The following is a 21,282-nucleotide window of genomic DNA, read 5'->3' on the forward strand; positions in this document are numbered from 1 at the left end:
ATGGGCTTTAAATTGGAGTTTGGTGCATGTACGGTGAATTTCATACGTACACAGGCTTTCGCATTTAACTGCTACGTATTATCCTATTGAACAGGAATCCCTAAAGCCAATTGACATGCAAATCTGAGGTAGAGCCGTGGGTTTACTGGATAAAAGGAGATAAATATCCCTCCTCCTCGATTTGGCCGCTTGGCCGCTCACTTCTCGTCCTTTATGCTCCCGCTTCTCTCCCCAAGGGACATCCCACTCTTTCAAATCTTCTCCTCCTCCTCTTCTTCTCCCCCCCTTTCATTATCAAGCCAACCCATCTCTCCTACAGTCTTTGCACAGTACCAAAAAAACCAATTAAAATAACATAACCCCCTTCTCACACCAAAAATGGTCAACCTCACCTCCTTCTCCCTCCCTCTTCTCCTCACAGCACTCACAACACTCACCTCAACCTCCACCATCCCCCTTCAACATCGCACACCCCCCAATACCCCCAGCCCCAGCGAGGCACGCACACTCCTCTCCTCCATTACCGTGGGCCCCCAAGGCCCCCAAGACGGCTATAATCGAACTTCATTCCCGCATTGGATCACCATAAAAGGCGCATGCAACACCCGCGAGACCGTGTTGAAGCGGGAGGGCAAAGACGTGGGAATTGGCGCTGACTGCTCTGCAAAGTCTGGGTCGTGGTATAGTGTCTATGACGGCGCGACGTGGACGAGGGCAAGCGATGTAGACATTGACCATGTCGTGCCGTTGAGTAATGCGTGGAAGAGCGGGGCGGATAAATGGACAACAGATACGCGAAGGAGCTTCGCGAATGACTTGGAGAATCCGCAGTTGGTGGCTGTTACTGATAATGTGAGTGCTTTTTTTTTTACATATTTGTTTGGGTATGATTGTATATGTATATATCCTGTTCCATAGGTTTTTACTAAGATGTTAGTGCTTTGTGTGTAGGTTAATCAGGACAAGAGTGACTCGGGTCCTGAGGAATGGAAACCCCCGCTTGGTAAGTTAATTCTCGCATTTGTGTCCTTGATCACTCCTCTTCTGCCTTTTTAATGGAATACAAATCACGTCCATTTATACTAAGCGAATTATAAATCCTATAAACAGCATCCCACCATTGCGAGTACGCCTGCATGTGGGTAAAAGTCAAATTCATCTATGATCTGACAGTCACTGGCACCGAGAAATCTGCGTTAACTGATATGTTGGGTACTTGCTGATGATTCCCAGAGCTTCTTTGACGTTTTGCAGCAGTCTTTTCTAATGGTTCAATATATAACTACATATTTTCATTTCTAGAGACGATTGCTTGCACTGAGAAAATGGCTATCAGGTGAATTTACGGCTATGACCATTGATGCTCAGTGAGGTAGTTATATGAACCTTTGGTACGTGATTTCATCATCGACATTTCCTAGGCTGTATAATAGGGTACTTACATTGTTCTACTCCATTTCTCCCCTGACATTTTTCGTAAATCAGGAAAAGAGAAGTCAACAGAGAAGCAAAAGGAGCGAATATTTAACGTCTCAAACAGTATGAAAGCTGGGTTTTAACAGACAAGAAACTAGTAACATAAAGCCTAAATTTTATTTACTTAGGATATAAAGCTTTGATACTCTGCCTCTCTTTGGTATTTTACCAATTAAAGGAAATCAGTGAAATAAAAGGAAGAACAAAAAGGAAGAGCAAGAAGCAAGAGAAAGAGTAGCAAAATACAAAAGGAAAAAAAAATACATTATACAAATAAAAAACTCGCAAAACACAGTCCCAATTCTATATATGATATCCATAATCCAGTCAAACCAATTAAACACCTTAAAAAAATGGATTAAAAACCTATTTATTTTTCTGGTATTCAATGTGTGTTTACCAGTTCAGTTCCATAACCTAGGTGATTATTTGCAACAGCACACTGTTTAAAAATAAATAAAAAAAAATAAAAAAAAATTAAAGGTTAAGAAAGAGAGAGAGTTCGCAGCAGCATGTTAGACCAACATGCAAAATAAATAAATAAAAAAATAAATAAAAAAAGAAAAGGGCTAAGATCCTGACAGACAAACAAACAAGTACAAGTCCTAAGAAAGTAAATTCTTAAGAGACGGACTTGCGCTAGCCCCTGAACCCGACCCCGACCCCGACCCTGATCCACCACCTACGGGTCCATTTACACCATGGAATCGCCCAGAACTACTCGGCCTAACAGGTGCTGGCCTGGGGCTGCTGCTGTGCGCAACGTTTTCATCACTAGCGGCAGGCGTAGCTGGGCACTGCGGGTTAAGGTTGCGGCGTGTAGAGGAAGGTGATGGATGGCCCGGGGCAATGGAGCGCTCGACTGAAAATATACGGGGACCAGGTGGGGGAAGTGAGCTCAGAGTATGTGACGGGGAAAATTGTGAGGCTGGCGGGGATGTAGCGGTGGTATATGGTCGGCTCGGTTGAGGGGAATGTGGTGGCGGTAGGGGAACGGGGCTATAAGGACTTTGATGGGCCGAGAAGGTATGCGGGGGTGGAGGGGGAGGGACGTTGTTTGTATAGTGCTGTGGAGGTGGGGCCTGGTGGTGTGGTTGGATAGAAGGATGATAACCGTTCAAGTGAGGTGGTGGAGGTGGAGGTGGAGGAGCACCATGGAAGCTTCGTGGTCCGAGTGACTGGAGGCCGTTGGACGGGGGGCCACCAGCTGGTATGCCATTGAGCATGAGAGAGGGCCCATAGTCATTTGATTGTTGCTCGTACTCCGGACGCCAGTCTGTGGAGCTATGGCCGTGGCCGTGTATTGGGACGATGGGGGGAATGGGTAGATTTGGCTGCTGGGTTGTTGGGTGGGCATGTGGATGTGGCGACGGGGAGTATTGGTGGTTAGGGAACTCTGAAGTACGGGCCGCAGGAAGACTGGGATCGCGTTTAGCCGTGTATGGTGAAGGTCGCGTTTCGGATTCTAAGGGCGATGCCGACAGCTTTTTGATATGGCATTTGTGGCATTCGTGCAATGTCCTAGTAGGATTTGGATGACATGGCAGAGAGCCTTGAGTGGACGTAATCATGCGGTCTGCATCGGTCATAGCGTTGTCTCCATTCATTATGGATGGTGTTTGATCTGGGGATGCCGTAGTTGGGACCGCATGGGAACCGTCCATTTGACCAACACCATTCAGCAATAGACGACTGTCCCCAGATGATTCGACTGTCCACCATTTTGGGCTGAATGTTGAGTTGCAATTTACGCAAGTTTTGTTGGCTGAGGTGTTTAAACTCTGGCCGCTGACATCACCTGCGGCGTGATTACTTCCTATACTAGGGGAAGATGATTCCGCAGCTGACACCCTAACAGTTGCATTACTGCTATCCTTGCTACCATGGTGTAGAGAAGTAGTACCATTGACGGAGATCCGCCGGCTGTGAGCAATGTGCAGGCCGTTTTGAATCGATACCCCAACAGACTGTTGAACATGCGCGGCTTTCCGGACCGTACCCGTCAAAGTAAGATCAGCTTGCTTGGAAGTCTGGCAATAAAGTTGCAATGCATTCAGCCCCTGGACCTCGCTAGGTTCACTCATTTCATGGACAACTGTTGAAATGGTGTGGTGAGGGCACCAAATCGCAGGCGTGACAGAACCCGCCTCATCACCTAATTTTATCGTGTGAACGGCATCGCGTCGACTGCTTTTTACCGGAGTAATATCGAAACCAAAAATGTAACCAGACTGATGTGCACACCCAACATGAAACCGCGCATTGCAAGAAGTGTTGTGACAAGAAACACAAGCTCCTTGCCGCGTCTTGCAGATTTTGCAAATGTCTTGATACCTTTCAGCTGGTACTAGGCCTAACCCTTCAGCCGGCTCCAGTTCCTTTGCGTTTCCAAACTTTATCTCAGGCATCCAAACTGCACAGGTGACATGAACCCAATTATTACCAGCGGTTCGTTTGAGCGGCTCGCGTGGACCCGTCGGTTTACCAGCCTCCTTTTGCCGTATCTTGTAAAGCTTGCTAGCTTCCGCCACCATCTCCTTCTCCAGCCGCTCCTTTTCACGCTCACGGTCTGTTTTCTTTTTGTGTGAGACCCTGGGAGGTTCCATTAGCTCATGCTCAGTGTACGTAACCGGACACAGAACGCATTCATATGACGTGGAAATAACGGGATTCCTATCGTTTGAACACATATCACAGAACCATTTCGATGAGTTCCACGAAGGGCTCACGCCGTAGCATGCTCGATGAACGGTCAAGCGGCAATCGCGACAGGATAGATGCTGATCGCCCATGGGATCCATTTTGCTGCACACCGCGCACGGAAGTGTCTTCACCCTTGGTGGCTCGGGTGCAATTGGTGGTGGTTCAGCGGGTTTTTCAACCACCTTCTTTTTCGGAGCAGGCTCTGCGGGGGTATTGATGGAAGGAGCGTTACCATTCTGGTCGGATGATGATTTCGCCTTTTTCCTAGGTGGTTCTGAAGGGGGTGGTGGGACGTTCACATCCGCAATAACGGGAATTCCCATCGCAGTAGCTGTCGCTGCGGTCGTGCTATTGATTTTGACATCTGTTTCCGACGAAGTGAGGAGCTGGACGAGTAGCTCTTCTTCATAGCGTCGACGCCACGACTTGCTGCCCCCCTGTCCAATCTTCTTAACGACCTCGTCCGCATCTTCCCACTGAATACCGTACTTTCGCCAAAGCACAGCACATCGTGAACATATGGCAACAGTGAGACTTTGCACCGCTTTATCACGTTTAGGGTCTACAGGAACAGTGGTACCAGGAGGCGTTCCAGGGGCACGCCTCCATAATCTTGAAGATCTCGTCGAGCAAAATTTGCAAGTGAAGCCCCGTTTTTTGTCCTTGGCTTTCTCATTGTCAAATGCAGAATCATCATGGTCATCTGCGACATCATCAACTAGTTTCACCGCATTATCTGCTTGCTTTGCAGCTTTCTTTCCCCGCCGCCCATCGAAATTGCCCCAGATCTGACGCCCTTTCTCCGTCTTTTTCCACATGTAATAATATCGAACAATGTGACGATGGGGAACGGTCCCGACATGTTTCGTCACATTGCGAAGCTCCGATCCATATTTTGCAACTCCACTCTCAAATGATTTAATCTCTTCTGGACGGAGATACGGTTCCTTGAGATCTGAATACTTATTGGCTCGTTTCAGTTTTGCAAGTGCAGCATCCACATTGAAATTTTCCTCATAGAGGAGAGCAAGAGCTTTGTCTAAGAAATTAGTGGAATACTTTTCGACTTTGAGAGAAGGAGCGATTTCCTTGGCTTTAGCCATATATTCGTCCACTAACTTTTCACGGTCTGTATCGTTTAGTGAAGTATCAGAGGCGTCGTCTTCGCCACGAGACGGAAGTTGCGAAGCTTCGGGCATCTTGAATTCCAATTCTGCGGTGAGAATCTGTTTCCCGTTTACCGTAACCGGTTCATCTTCTCCACGGGGAATATATCCTACAGGTTCATCTTGGATCCATTTTGGCCTCTTAGCTCGTTCTGCCTTTTCCGCCTCTATTGCAGCAACGGCTTCTTTAGAAAGCTTGAGATCCTTTTTATTGTTCGATTTGACGTTCTTTTTTCTCGGTTCAGCAGTTTTGACATATTGAACTGGGTGGCCGTGCCATGGAATAACGTTAGCTTGATGACGAGGACCTATTCGAGAACTTGCACGAGGGTATATCCTATCGTCATAGTCCAAAGCATCTTCTACTCGACAATGTATCCCCAGATACCTAAAAGGCCACAGTTTTGCCTGAGCAATTTGCTCACTGGTGGCGGGTCGAACGGCATCAGGTAGAGCAGGGGTGCTTCGCTGTGTGACCTCTGTATGAGCGGCAGGATCCTCCTCTTCTTCCTCGATAACTTCTGGTTCAGTTTCGATTGACGCATCTCCGATGATAGGGGTATTTCTCGCTTCTAGCTTTCGCTCCTGGGCACGACTGCACGCTGCGCAAGCCCACGCAAATCCACGCGCCGGTTTCTTTTGTAGTACAGGACGTACACAATACATGTGGTAAGTGCTGTGGCATACAGCACAATCAACCGAATCCATGCTAGGTAATAATATTAGCCACTGAAAACGACAAAAAAAAAGATATGCAGAAACGGAACAGGTGAATATTTGCATACTTCGCGGCATATAAACTACATTTTTTGCAGGTTTTAACTGCACTGGTCAGGTCCTTTCTACGGCCTAACTCAACTAGGACGTATTTCCACCGCTCATCCAGGACCTTCTTGACATGTTGAGGAACATTGATAACTGTAGTTGTAGGGACAACCTCGTAATATCGCTGGATGTACCGGTCATACATTTTCTCAAACCAGAAACAATCCTTGGATTTTCTGAACTCGTCGAGATTTGCGATTTCGGACAGATGTTTAATTTGGCATTTGCCGCGCAGTGACGATAAAGGGCAGGTATCCGAGTGCATTGAAGCAAACACGACACGTAGATCGGCAGCTTTACGATGGATGTCCCGTGGTCGATAATACCAATTAACTCTTATGCTTTCGATAGGCCCATCGGGATTATCTTTGGATGGTAAGAATTCCATAATGCGAGCAAGGTAGTAGGGTTCGCCGGGGGGTTCGCAAACCAAATATACATGGTCTAGCACGGAGACGTTAGAAAAGCCAAGTCAAGAACCCAGAGTAAATAAGCAGAGGTAGTCACTGAGGGCGCATGACATTGCGAAGCGGTCTCATATCACAAGATTACTTACCATTTACACTGAGGATCGTGCCATCATCTGCTATCAGCTTTCCCTGTTTTAGATATGCCCGACAATTATTGAAAGACATCATGTTACGCCCATGAGATTTCCGGTCGTCTGGAGATACATTGGCGAGTGCGATAAATTTCTTAGTCGACGCAGAGGAAGGTAGTGTTTGGGGTGGATGAAGCAGGTGTAGTTTGGTGTGAGCCGGGTTGTTTTCGTTTTTTTGTCGTCGTAGAATTATTGGCATTGGGGTTGGCTAAAAAGGATGATGTTCCGGGAATGTGTTCTTTCGTTGAATGAGCAGAAGTATTCGACACGTTTGTCGTTGTCGCTGTCGTTGCATGTCTTCGCGTGTTCACTCCGGTCGCCTTGCCATTGTCTACGTTCGCAGATACGGATGCAGCGCTGTTGTTTAAGTTCGAGACCCTTTTGGAGGAACCAGAAGATCGCGATAATGAACCTGCGAGTTCGTACTCTGTGTCGATGTCGCGATCTTCCGCGTAATTTGGGCGTGCGCCACCAACTCGATTTCTGGAACGAGTACCATAGGGAGCAGTTCCAGTCGTCGATGAGGTAGTGGCATGTTGGGGGGTGGCGTCTGAAGCTGGTGAGGACACGGGGGAGGTCGTAGCGGTCAATGGCTGTGACTGAAGGCCATGTACAACGGAGTTAGATTTGGAAGCTGTCGAATCCATGATTCCACCTTGCACGGAAGGACGAGAGACCGATAGCTGGCCAGCAGCCTTGGTGGAGGGGGAATGGTTACGGTCCGGAGTCGCAGTGGCCGACTGCGACGAGGACATTGTGAAATTCAGGCGTAACCTGTTGAATTCCGGTTGGCGAGTTGATACATCCACTACAATGGTAGGGTGACCGTTTAGGTGTTGTAAAGGTTATATATAGTGAGGTTCAATGGTTAGTAGGTTGTTGGAAATATTAGCGGTGGAAAGGAAGTTGGCTGGTGGTGGTGGCGCTCGTGGTTGTGGTGGTGTTGTTGTTGATGGAGTGAAATGCAGTGAAATTATAATGCAGGTGAATGATGGTTTCTGGGTGGGTGGGTTGTGTTAGCCGGATCGAGGTGGAGAACAGAAGAAGAAAGCTGGGACAAACGGACTGTGGCGGGAATGGGAGTGGCTCATGGGACGAACGGATGCACCAGATAAGCATGCACAGGAAACTCAACAAAGAAGCGAATAAGCCGCTATAGATCAGGCTCTATGATAAGTGTCAGGGTTGCTGCATGGGGAAAGAAAGTTCTGGAGGGCATGGCTATAAAAAATGTAGAAGACGGGGGTGGGGGGAAGGGGACAAGAAGAAAGCGAGGAGGAGGAGGAGGAAGAAGAAGAAGAAGAAGTGAAGAAGTGAAGAGAAGTGAAGAGGGTGGGAGAAGAGGTAACTTAGTAAACTAGAGCGGCAAAAGTGGATGCAGGAGAAAGGATGAAAGCGAGAGAGAGAGAGGTTTGATTGAAGGCATAGGTAATCTGCATTAATTGGATTTATTTCGATTGGGGTGCAAGAAAAGGGCCTAGTCGCAAAGGGGTCTCGAAGTGGATGGGTCCGTCTTATCAGGAGATAGTTAATCTCACCATCACCCATTACTCCGTGCTGGCGCCCAGCAAGCAACAAGGCAGGGAATTGCACCGTACATCATTCAAGAACAGGTGAACACGGAGGCGGGGGGAGGGCGGGGGAAAGAGAAACGCATTGGAAGCTGGGGCTAAGTGATGTTCAATAGATCACGACAGGAGCAGCATCACAGGAGAAGAATGAAGGGGGCAACAAGAGAACTTAGAGCCGAGATATTAATTGGTGGATGTGGAGGATGGAGGGTGGAGGGAGGTAGGGAAGAAGGCGAAAGACGGGGTTAAAGAAATAACTAAATACCATCTAAGGGGGAGGGATTTGTCGAAAGTGGAAGAAAGAGGAGCAGTGGGGAGGAAGAGGAAGAGGAGGTGGTGGAAGAGGAAGAGGAAGATGACGGGAACTAACGGCTAGGTGGGACGGTTGAGATGGCTGATATTTAGCAGCGTGGATGTGGCGTGGAAAAGTGAAAAATGAAGACAAAGGATGATGAGGATGATTGCAGTGAGGAGAGAGAGGATGGGGAGACAAGAAGAAGAAGTCTGAGAGATGATGCGAGGAAATAAGAGAAGGGAAGAGGTGAGATGAGAAAAGAGAATCAGGAAGAAGAAGAAAGAGGAAGAGGATGGATGAAGGAATGATGAAGCAGCAGCAGCAGCAGGAGTGATGGGGAGTGAGGGAGCTACCAGAGTCAGTTACAATTACATACATTAAATGGACTGCTCATTTAATTAATTAATTAATTATATTAAACTATTAGTTGACTAACTTATACTTGCTGCTTTCTCATGGCATGATAAAAACCACCTTCAACCTTCTTCCAAGGACGCTTCAACTCCAAGGTTGTGCACAGTTCCTAGGTAACTAGTTAGTGGAGAGGAAATGGGAGTGCGATTAATGTAACAAATCTAAATCTTAAATATTTCCTCTCTCTTTGCATCTGTCTGTCTCAACTCATCTGTTTTTGTTTTCTTGTCCTCTCATCTTCTTCTCTGCTACCAGACATAAAACCTAATATTATATTTGTTCCGTTCCCAAGCTCCCAGACCCAGCATAACTAGTTAACTATCCCGGTAGCCTTATGAAGTATATAAGGTTCCAACAAGAAATAACTAGTACCAGAAAAAGTCTATCATAAGCTATATATCTATTAGTTTCAACTCTACTTTGACCATCACCTCTTCAGATCCCCTCTTTCAGCAGTTATTACATTCAACTCTGGACATGATATGATGTCAACTCATTAAAAATAACAAGTGATTATGTATCTGTCTATATTTGTCTCTGTCAGCTAGCTCTTCACAAGCTCATCAATATTGAGAACAAGTATACTGAGATAATATAGATTATTTTAAATTTTTACTTGTCATATATATCTACTTACATCATTTTCATTATGAATAGTTAACTATTTTAATTATTAGATAAAATCTTTGATCAGAGGCTTTGAAGAATACAGAAATTAAAGATAAATAAGACAAGCATAATTTCATTTTATTTTATTGTTAATAAACACATTTATTAAAGATTATTAAAAATAAAGAAACTCTATAAAAATAGATAAAAAAAATAAACTGATAATTTCTACTATTTAAAATCAAAATATTTTCTTAGTTTATAAAATTTCATATTTATATAAAATGTTATAATTTACTTTTATCTATTAATTTAATAAATACTTAAAAAATACTATTATACTTATCAATTTTTATAAACTAATAAAATTAAAAAAAATCAATTAATTAGTTAAATAAATAGTAAATCTAAATAAATATAAACTATTACTTTAATTAGTATTTATAAAAGTATACTTTATATTTTTTTATATTATAAATCAAGAAGAATCAACTAAGTTATTAAGTTAATAAAATATCATAAAAACTATAATTCTAATTTTTAAGATATTATATATTATAGTAAATTAAATATAAAAAAAAGTAAAAAAAATAATTTAAAATTTTAATAAAAGATATTATGAGTTTACATAATTATTATTATTATCATTTTTTATTTAAAATGTATTTTGCCAGTAACTATGATATTTACCTAGTTAAAACTAAAATTTAACTATTTTACTAATCTAACTAATAAATAGTAATTAATTAATATATTTATAAAGTTTTATTCTAGAATAATACAGCATTTAATAATCTTTTAACAAAAGATATATTTATAGTTTCAATTTTAATATAGTTTTTTTTTTAATATAATCAATCATCTAGTGAGACAAATCATCTACTAAGATAGATCTTCACTACATGATGTAATTAACTACTTAATTAATCAAAATATCAGCAATTAAAGATGATAATTCTTTATACAAGAAAGAAAGACTTACTCTAGCTATTGAAGTAGTTAAAAAAGATCAAATTTTTAGTTCTAAAGATGCTGTTAGATTGTACAACATCTCTTATTTCACTCTTTATTATCAACTTCACAGCTGTATAATGTAAGAGAACTCTTAGTTAAGAAATCAAAAACTGATCTCTATTGAGAAATTATCTCTTGTTCAGTGAATAGTCTTCATGAATGAATGTGATCAGCCTCTCTGAGTGAGGACTATATGAGAAACAGTCAATTTTCTTCTTGTCAATTAAGATAACTCTTTCAATTCAAAAATTGTTGATGAAAGCTAGATTAAACAATTCATTGATCATCATTTTGAGTTAAAAATCTGATTCTCTCAATCATGTAATCATCAATGAGCTCTATGTGAAAATTTTAAAATTATTCAAAAATGGTTTGAGCTTGTACAGAATACTATTTAGAAATATGATATTGTACAGAAGAATATATACAACTTTAATGAGATTGAGTTTTAGATGAGAGTTATTAAAACAGTTAAGATGATTATTGAGTCAGAGAAAACTCTCTATCTAAAGCTTGTACAGTCTGAAAATACAGAATAAGTCATCATTATTGAGAAAGTCAATTTAATAAACTGATTATTTATTATCTTCAATGATTATTCTCAAGAGGAAGTTACATCAGACTTCTTGATTTAAGAATAGGCTACCATACAACTGGAGGATTGAAATCAGTGAAAATGAATGAACAATTGATAAGCTAGATTTTATCTGATTTAAAGAGATGTTCAATAAACATACTCAAGCTCATACAATCAGTCAATATTGACTTTTGATTCTTGATAGACATGGCAGTCATAATGATCCTGAGTTTGATCAGTTTTGCACTCAGAACTTGATTTTTTCTTTTTATATGCCAGTTCATTTCTCTCATCTCTTACAGTCTTTAGATGTTGCTTGTTTTTTCTCATTGAAGCAAGCATATAGAAAAGAGGTTGAGAAGAAAATGAGACTTAACATCAATCATATTGATAAGAATGAGTTTTTAACTATCTATTCTTCAGTTTGTACAGCAGCTCTGAGTGAAAAGAATATTCAAAGTGAATTTTATAAGGAGTTGAACCTCTAGATTCGCTCTGGCTGGCTGACTCAGCCTAGTCATCATTTGCATATGCGCACGTGATCATGCTACATGAGCTCACTTAAGCTTGAGTTCTTGTCTTATTCTTTTCTTTCCTTTCTCAAGCAATTCATCCTTGTTATATAGAAGGACTAGCCTCTAGTTCTTAGAGCTTAATTCTTTACATTATGAATTGCTTCACTTCTTTCATTGATAGGCCACTGGGAGTTTTAATTCTGTATCATGAAGCTCAGCAAATGTGCTGACATATGATAGACTATTGAGAGTCTTAAATCCTGCATCATGAAGTCCAGTAATAGCACTGGTATATGAATAGACTGGGTTAGCAATCATGCTAATGAACAAATGAGCAATATTGAAAACATCTAGTTAAATGAGATAAAGTGGCAGACTTGTATAATGAATACATAAATAAATTAACATGAAGCAATGAGCAGAGACACTTCTAGCAGCTTTGAACAACAATGAATGATCTTTCTTCAACAGCAGAAACAGGTTCAGCATGAGAACAGAGATTTAATAGCAGCTTAGCAAGCTGAAATAGCTAATCTACATCAAGTTTTGAACACTTTGACATCAACTTTCTCTCAATCAAACTTGCAATCACTCATTACAGTCAGAAGATCAAAGATCAAGCTGCTGAACTACAAGAAGTATGATGATTCTAATCTGAAGCACTACTCTCAGTGAGAGCTAAAGCTTCAATCAAAGCTCAAGATCAATGGGAAAGCTTTAGACAATAATGAGAAATGTGTTTGATATGTGTACTTGAGACTGGAAGAAATAGCAGCAGCTCAAGTTTATCTCTGAGTTGAGAATAATAAGAACAAGATTAACTTCATGATAGAGAGCTTACTGAAGTAGACACACATGCTCTTTAGTGATTCTGCATAATAGAAAAAGACTATGCAAAAGCTCAACAATCTATGACAAAGTAGAAGAGCTCTCTTCAACTTTCTGTCTGAATTTAATCAGCTACTACTGGAAGCTGACAGTCACAGATGAGATGATCATATTAAAAAGAGATATTTAAAATCTGCTCTAAGCATGAAGCTGAGAAAAGACATGATAGGTGTAAGAGAATCATCTCTCTATGAGAATTACTGCAAGAAGCTTAGATTAGTTGATCATCAACTCTCTGAGATTAAGACTTTAAGGCAGTGATTTAAATGTTGCAAGAACAGATTTTTTTCAGATCATACAATGTCTAATTCACACTCTCTACTTCATTATGCTGTCCTCAATCAATGAAATCAGTCTTAAACTTCTGCTGATGATCTGATAAATGTCTCTTTTGATGCTGTGATTCCAAGCATCTGTCACATCAAATTAATAAATCAGACAGAGATTAATCAAAGAAGAGAGCAAGGCCTTTGCCTGAGATACAGAGTCAGAGATCATATGATTAAGAGCTATCTGTTCAAACCTCTCAGATACTCTGCCACTTTCATGATAGCTAAGATGATTCTCCAGCCAGTACTGAATGATGATAATGTAGATACAAGTGAGGATTTGAGAAAAAAAGTAACTTCAATCAAAAGACACTGAAAGAAGTGAAATAAGAAGCTTATAAAGAAGCAATAAAGAAGATTTAAATCTAAGATGATATTCAAACCCTTCACTGTCAATGCTCTAGTAGATAATGTCTTTTGACTAGAGCAATGATAGACAGTAGATGTAATGTCTATGATCTTATTTTTCAATTCTATGTTAATAAGCATAAGCTCCTGTGCATTGAAATTCCCTCTGTTAAAATGACTGGCTTTGAAGACTTCATGGGAATCTCTACAAGCATAGTGACTAGCATTCAAATTGATATAGATGATCATGTAACTTAACACACCTTTTTCTATGTGGTGAATAGATTACATGGTCATGATATATATTTAGATGACCTCTGGCTGGCCCAGCAAAAGATAACCATGATCTCTTATTGAAGAATTGTGAGATTTGAAGAGAGTGACATAGAGGTAGAGTCTAGTTCAAACACAAAAGCTGATGTGATTCTCATCTCTGCTGTAAGCTTCTCTAGACTTGCAAGCACTTGACAGAAGTGAAACATCAAGATCTTCACTGTCAGTTTGACTGATATTCAAAAAACTCTAGAAGTGAAATCAAAGATTGACTCTAGAGAAAAGCTGCCTGAACATTATCATGAGTTTTTGAATGTATTTGATAAGAAAGTCATTAACACTCTACCCTTACTTCATGGCCCAGGTAGAGATCATGGAGTTGAACTGATTAAAAAGGTCAATGGTAGCACAAAACAGCTTCCTTAGAGCCTGCTATATAATATGTCTCAAGAGAAACTACTGACTTTGTGAAAGACTCTTACAGATTATCTAGATAAGGGTTTTATTAGAGTGAGCAACTCTCTCATAGCCACCTCCATACTATTTGTGAAGAAGTCTAGATGTGGGCTAAGATTTTGTATGGACTATCAAGCTCTTAACAAAATCACTCAAAAGAATTGATATTCTCTATCATTAATTAGCAAGACTCTACAGTGAATTAGATGAGCTAAATGATTCACTAAGCTGGACATTATTGCAGCTTTTCATAAGATTTGAATCATAGAAGATGATGAGTGGATGACAGTCTTTAGAACCAGATACAGACTATTTGAGTGGCTGATTACACTCTTTGATTTGGCCAATGCTCTGAGCACATTTCAAAAATATATTAACTGGGCATTATGTAGATATTTGGATGACTTCTGCTCAGTCTATTTAGATGACATCTTGATATTTTCCTCAAGAAGCTTACAGAAGCATCATGAGCATATACAAAAAATGCTTATGCATCTACAGAAAGCAGACCTGCAGGCAGATATCAGAAAGAGTGAGTTTGAGATAAAAAGTATAAAATATCTTGAATTCATCATTGAAGCAGACAAGAGTATATGAATGAATCTAGAGAAGGTTAAAGCTGTTTTGAAATAAGTGATATCTATTACTCTTAAAGATGTATAAGAATTTTTAGGCTTTGCCAATTTCTATAGATAATTTATCAGAGATTTCTCAAAGATTGTGACCCTACTGACAATTTTTACATGCAAGAATGTTTCTTTTTTGTGGATGAGCAAGACTGAGAAAGTCTTTAAGTGTCTAAAATCAATGTTTATCTCTGCTCTGATCCTGCTTCAATTTGACTCTAATCATGAGACTATATTGAAAATGAACTTCTCAGATTACATCTCAGAAGGAGTGCTGCTACAATATAATGAGCAGAGCATTCTACACTCATGTGCCTTCTTCTCTCACAAGCATTTACCTGCAGAATACAACTATGAGATTCATGATAAAGAGTTATTAGCAATAATTGAGTGTTTAAAGAAATGAGACACTGAGCTACAAAGTGTAAAGAAATTCAAGATTCTCACAGATCATAAGAATCTAGAATACTTCATGACTACATGCAAACTAAATAAAAGACAGCTACATTAGATAGATATTCTCTATCAATTCAACTTCAGAATTAATTACTAGCTAGAGAAGTTGAATACTGAATCAGACACTCTATCACAAAGAGAGCAGGACATGCTGCAAAGTGCTGATGATGAGAAAATCAAGCAGAGGCAAGCTCAACTACTTAAGTTTAACATACTGATATCTGAAATAGAATCAATAGTGGCTGCTGCCAGCATGGAACCTGAGATGTCTCTTCAAGCTCAGTGGAATAAGGCCTGCAAAAATGATAAAATCCTGCAGCATCTGAAGCAAACTCTTCATGAGAAAAGATTCAGATTTTCTTCTGAACTCAGCATTAAGATCTCTGTCTCTGAGTGCTCTTTAAATGAGAATGAGGAGCTTCTCTTTCAAGATTGTTAAGTGGGTGCCAGACTTTGAACCTCTTCAAACCAGATTAGTGCACAAGGCTTATGACTCACCTCTTACCAGTCATCCTGGGTGAGAGCAAACAGCAGAAGTTTTAAGATGTGAGTTCTACTGGCCAGACTATACTGCTGATATGAGAAGAATGATCAGAAACTGTTATCTTTGCAGATCAAACACTGCATGAAGAGATTGACATCAGAGACTGCTTAAGCCTCTTCTCATTTCTGAACACATATAGTAAGAGCTTTTCAGTAGCTTGATCTTTGATCTTCTAACTTCAATGAGTGGTTGTGAGTTCAATTGAGAGAGAGTTGATATCAGAGTGTTCAAAGCTTGATATAGATTAGCTATTTCAGCTTGCTAAGCTGCTATTAAATCTCTGTTCTCACATTAAACCTGTTTCTGCTGTTGGAGAAAGACTATTCATTGTTGTTCAAGACTGCTGAAAGTGTTCCTGCTCATTGCTTTGTTTTGATTTATTTGTGTATTTATTGTACAAATCTGCTGCTTTATCTTGTTCAGCTAGATATTTTCAATGTTGCTTATTTGTTCATTAACACAATTACTAACTCAGTCTATTCATATATCAGTGTTATCACTGGACTTCATGATGTAGAATTTAAGGCTTTCAATAGTCTATCATATGTCAGCATGTTTGCTAAGCTTTATGATATAGAATTAAGACTTTCAGTGATCTATCAATGAAAGAAGTCAAGTAATTCATAATGTAAAGAGTTAAGCTCTAAGAACTAGAAGCTAGTCCTCCTATATAACAAGAATGAATTGCTTGATAAAGAGAAGAAAAAAATGAGATGAGAACTCAAGCTTAAGCAAGCTTATATAGCATGATCATATGCGCACATGCAAATGATAACTAGGCTGAGTCAACCAGCCAGAGTGAATCTAAAGATTCAACCTTTTATAATTTCTATTTATTCTTATTTAAATACAACTATTGTTCAGAGAATTGATTTTATTCTAATATAAAAGAAAATCTAGATACTGAATATCAATTTTAAATTTGATATCCTAGCTATTATTATTATTTATTAGAGAAAAATGAAGTCAAACTTAGAGTAATAAATACCTATAATAAAAAAATTTTACAGAAAAATAATAATAGCTAGATAGTGAATAAAGCTTTTTTTAACTTATTAATAAATAAAAATCAATTATAAATGAATATTTTAATACTTATTACTCATGATGAAATGGTAACTATACTCAATCTATAAGAGTAATCAAATTGATAGATTGACTGATCTTGAAAGAATTTAATTTAATTTAATTAATAAATTTAAAAATAAAATATATTGTAAATAAAATCTATTAAAAAAGTTAATCATAGATTTTATCTTTTTATCTAAAGAATTATATAACAAAAGGATGTAAAATTAATTTATTAATTTAGAAAAAATATTAAAATCAGATTACAAAGTCATTTAATTCAATGTAGAATTATATGATAATAATATAGTTAAAAATTTATTATTATCTAATCAATATAACTTTGAAAAAGCTCAATGAATTAAATTAATTTATTTTTACTTAAAAAAAATAAAAGAGAGAAAACTATTACTTTTTAAAATAAAGTTATAAAATCAAAAACTTCTGTGAGATAACTGAGAGTATAATTAAACTCAAAGCTCAACTTTAAAGTTTATATATAAAAAAGAATTACTCAGGCAAAGAGAACTTTAAATAATATTATTATACTTTCTAATAGAGAAAAAAATTTATTTTTTCAAGCTATGAGATAATTATATATAGCTTGTACAGCTTCTGTATCAGACTATATATGCAATAGAGATTTGATGAAAAGAGCAAAAGAACTTTATAAATCAATTTTAACTATTATAGAATAATGTTTTATGAAGAATTCTAGAAGTTTTTAAAATATCTCCAGTTAGAGCTTTGGAAATAGAGGCATCATTTCCACTATCTACTATTAGATTTGATAAAAATTGTATGAATTATACTTTAAAAATCATAAAAATAAATATAAATCATTTAATTTAAATAAAAGTATCTATTTTATATCTCTCAGATATATTTAATAAAAACTTAAATAAAGAAAAAATTTTAGATTATAATAAATACTCTAGTAATTTGAAGAAGATATTATTTTATCAACTATATACAATATGTGCTATAATTAAAGATCGGCTATCAAGCTTAAATATAAAAAATATAAATCATAATAAGCTTTATCTTTGAAGGAAAAATCTATAATTATTATTAGATATTATTATTAGTAATTTGTTAAAAGAAGAGGAAAAAACTACATATATTTGAAAACATCTAGAGATAAATAAGAAGAATTTATTATTAATATACTTCGATTATTTAAAAAGTAAATAAGAATAGTTGGGAGCTAGTATAGTAGTAGAATAAATATCTTAAACTAAATTCAGAATATAAGATATTTTTATAAAATTTAGAAAAAAAAGTATAAAGTCTTTAACATTGAATTATTTACAATTCAGGAGACTTTTATAATAATTTATAAAATTATTTCTTAGAAATTAAATTTTAAATATATTTAAAAATTTTCAAATAGTCAATCAATATTAAAAAAATATAAAATTCAAAGTAATAAAATGAATTTTAAATTAATTTAAAAAGTAGTAAAAAGAATTAAAATTAAGAATAAAAATATTTAGATTTATTTTTTTAACTATTTACTCATATAGATATTCTAGAAAATAAAAAAGTAAATTTAATAATAAAAATTGAAATTGAAACTTAAAAATAACTTTAAAAACTATATTCTAATCATATATTAAAAAAAAGATTAAAAAATTATATTTTGAAAAATAAATAAAGATCTGAAAAATAAAGAAAAAAAAATATTTTGTATGCAAGATATAAAATAAAATTAAAGTGAAAGTCTATATTACAGTACTATTACTAATAATATAAAATAAGATTAATTTATTCTGACCTTAATTATATTTAATTGCTAAGATTAATCTATTTTGATTCTCAATTATATTCAGTTACTTAGATTGATTTACTTTAATTCTTAATTTTTTATATATATATAACTGCTTATTTATTCTTATATTTTAATTCTCAGTTTAGTATTTTCATTGCAGTTATCTAGTAGATAGATAAATTGAGCTTTTATTTTATATATCATCATGCCTTTAGATTAAGTTATGATATAATACTAAACTCTTCTTTCTTAAAAAGTTTTAAAGATTGAGTAGATAAACTTTATATATTTATGTCTATGTGAGTTCCTCAGTAGTTATAAATATATTAAGTACTTAAACTCTATATCTATATCTATATTTATATTTATATCTATGTTTATATTATTATAAGCTTTTTAGTGATTGCAATTATACTAAGTGCTTAAATCTATATTTATTTTATTCTTTCTTATTATTCTTCTCTTTATCATAAAAGCTTCTTTTGCTACTCTTCATTAGAAATTTGAGATATTATTTAGAAAGTCTTGTAATCAATTCTATCTAAAGCCTCTACTATTAAATCATGAATAAATCTCTAGCAGTCTATATTGCTAAGTTAAATATATTCTCTATGATACCAGAGTTCAGATTATATATTAGTATATAATCTTCTAGCTTAGTAGTTTAATTTTCTTTAAGTTTATAAGAAATTTCTGTATGTTATTCTAGTAGTTAGCTTCTAATTTTTTTTTTCTATTTTTTTTATTATATACTTCTTAGCAGTATATATCAATCACTCTGCTCACTTTGATCACTTTGCTCACTTTAATCATTTTACTTACTTTGATCATTCTGCTCAATTTAATCATTCTGCTCACTTTGATCATTTTGCTCACTTTGATCATTTTGCTCACTTTGATCACTTTGCGCACTTTGATCACTCTGCTCACTTTAATCACTCTGCTCACTTCAATCAGTTTGCTTTGATAGTCAGCTTCAATTACTTCACTTTGATTACTCTACTTACGTCAATTACTCTACTTTGATAGCTTTGCTTCAATAGCTTCAATTTAACCACTTACTTTGATTGCTCTGCTCACTTTGATTACTATGCTTACTTCAATTACTCTGCTTACTTTGATTATTTCACTTTGATTATTCTACTTCAATCACTTTACTTATTATGATTATATAAATCTAAATCAGATTCAATTTGATACTTTTGATTTTAATAATTATTGAGTTAAAAACTACTATTTCTATCTATATTTTTCTAAGCTCTATTGCTGTTAAACTGCTAAATGAATCCCAGCCTTTATATAAGAATCTGATGACAATAACTTAGATATTAGTAAGATATAAAAGAAAATCTATAAAAATTTAATAAAAAATAGCTAAGATAATTAATCTACTGATAAGTTTGATAGATTTTATTTTACTCTTTTCTTGTATCTAGCATAGTTATTTGAAGGCAAGTACTCTATTAAACTAAGAAATAATATTATAGTACTATTACTAATAATATAAAATAAAATTGATTCATTTTAATCTTAATTATATTTAGTTGCTAAGATTAATCCACTCTAATTCTCAATTATATTCAGTTACTTAGATTGATTTACTCTGATTTTTAAGTACTTATATATATTTAATTATTTGTTTATTCTTATATTCTAATTTCAATTTAGTATTCTCATTGCAGCTATTTAGTAGATAGATAAATTAAGCTTTTATATTATTATCATCATGTCTTTATATTGAGCTATGATAGTTTATATTAATAAAATACAGAAAGAAAATATTTTTCTTTATAATATAATTAAAACTTAAATATAGCTACTTTAAATTATATATTAAAAAAATTTAAAAATTCTTTAAACTCTGATAGATATAATTTTTATAATATAGTTGAAAATTTAAATTATATACTAATAAATTACTTATTATACAATAAGATGAAAAAAGATATTTAATATTATAACTTAATTTAAAAATATAATAATATATAAAACAAAAGCTTAATTTATATAATTAACTAAATAGTTGCAATAAGAATACTAAACTAAAAATTAAAATATAAAAATAAACAAGTAACTTAATATATATAAATAATTAAAAATTAAAGTAAATCAATCTAAGAAATTAAATATAATTAAAGTTAGAATAAATTAATCTTATTTCATATTTTTAGTGATAGTATTGTAACATTATTCTCTAATTTAAAAAAGTACTTGCTTTCAAGCAGTTATGCTACATATAAGAAAAGAGTAAAATAAAATTCATTAAATTTATTAATAGATTGATTATTTTAGCTATTATTTATCAAATTCTTATATATTCTCTTTTATATTTTACTAACATTTTAGTCATTATTATTATATTCTTAATTAAAAATTGAAATTTATGACAGTTTAATAGTAGTAATAGAGTTTAAAAAATATAAATAGAAATAATAGTCTTCAACTCAATAATTATTAAATTCACAATATATATAATAGCCTTCTTGAAAGTATTTTTTTTGTTAATAAGATGAAATTGATAGAGTGTATGATAAAGAATTATATAAAAAGTTAAAAGTATTAATCTGATTTAAATTTATCAGATCAGAGTGATTATAATAAACTAAGTAATTATAATAAGCTGAACAATCAATCTGCTAAGATATATAAGACAAGAATAAAAAAAAATTACTAGAAGCTAGCTATTAAATAATATATAGAAATTTCTTATAAGTTTGAAATAGATTTAACTGCTAAGCTAAATAGTTACAGATTAAT

The 21,282-nt window shown here is 35.5% G+C and overlaps 3 protein-coding genes across 3 annotated transcripts; 1 reads left to right on the forward strand and 2 right to left on the reverse strand.

Moving 5' to 3' along the window:
- Window positions 1–378: 378 nt before the first annotated feature.
- PADG_07830 (uncharacterized protein) lies at window positions 379–1,223 on the forward strand (the record flags this gene model as incomplete). The annotated part of the gene is made up of 3 exons (XM_010764757.1): window positions 379–852; window positions 952–1,003; window positions 1,111–1,223. The coding sequence occupies 3 exons, from the start codon at window positions 379–381 to the stop codon at window positions 1,221–1,223; spliced, it is 639 nt and encodes a 212-aa protein (XP_010763059.1).
- An 858-nt stretch (window positions 1,224–2,081) lies between these two features.
- Window positions 2,082–6,805, reverse strand: PADG_12360 (DNA-binding E3 ubiquitin-protein ligase SNT2; the record flags this gene model as incomplete). Its single annotated transcript, XM_010764900.1, has 3 exons — window positions 2,082–6,054; window positions 6,131–6,614; window positions 6,727–6,805. The coding sequence occupies 3 exons, from the start codon at window positions 6,803–6,805 to the stop codon at window positions 2,082–2,084; spliced, it is 4,536 nt and encodes a 1,511-aa protein (XP_010763202.1).
- A 61-nt stretch (window positions 6,806–6,866) lies between these two features.
- On the reverse strand, window positions 6,867–7,526 carry PADG_12361 (uncharacterized protein; the record flags this gene model as incomplete). The annotated part of the gene is made up of 1 exon (XM_010764901.1): window positions 6,867–7,526. The coding sequence occupies one exon, from the start codon at window positions 7,524–7,526 to the stop codon at window positions 6,867–6,869; it is 660 nt and encodes a 219-aa protein (XP_010763203.1).
- Window positions 7,527–21,282: the final 13,756 nt, after the last annotated feature.

The sequence above is a fragment of the Paracoccidioides brasiliensis genome (assembly GCF_000150735.1).
Source record: "Paracoccidioides brasiliensis Pb18 unplaced genomic scaffold supercont2.12, whole genome shotgun sequence".
NCBI classification, from domain to species: domain Eukaryota; kingdom Fungi; phylum Ascomycota; class Eurotiomycetes; order Onygenales; family Ajellomycetaceae; genus Paracoccidioides; species Paracoccidioides brasiliensis.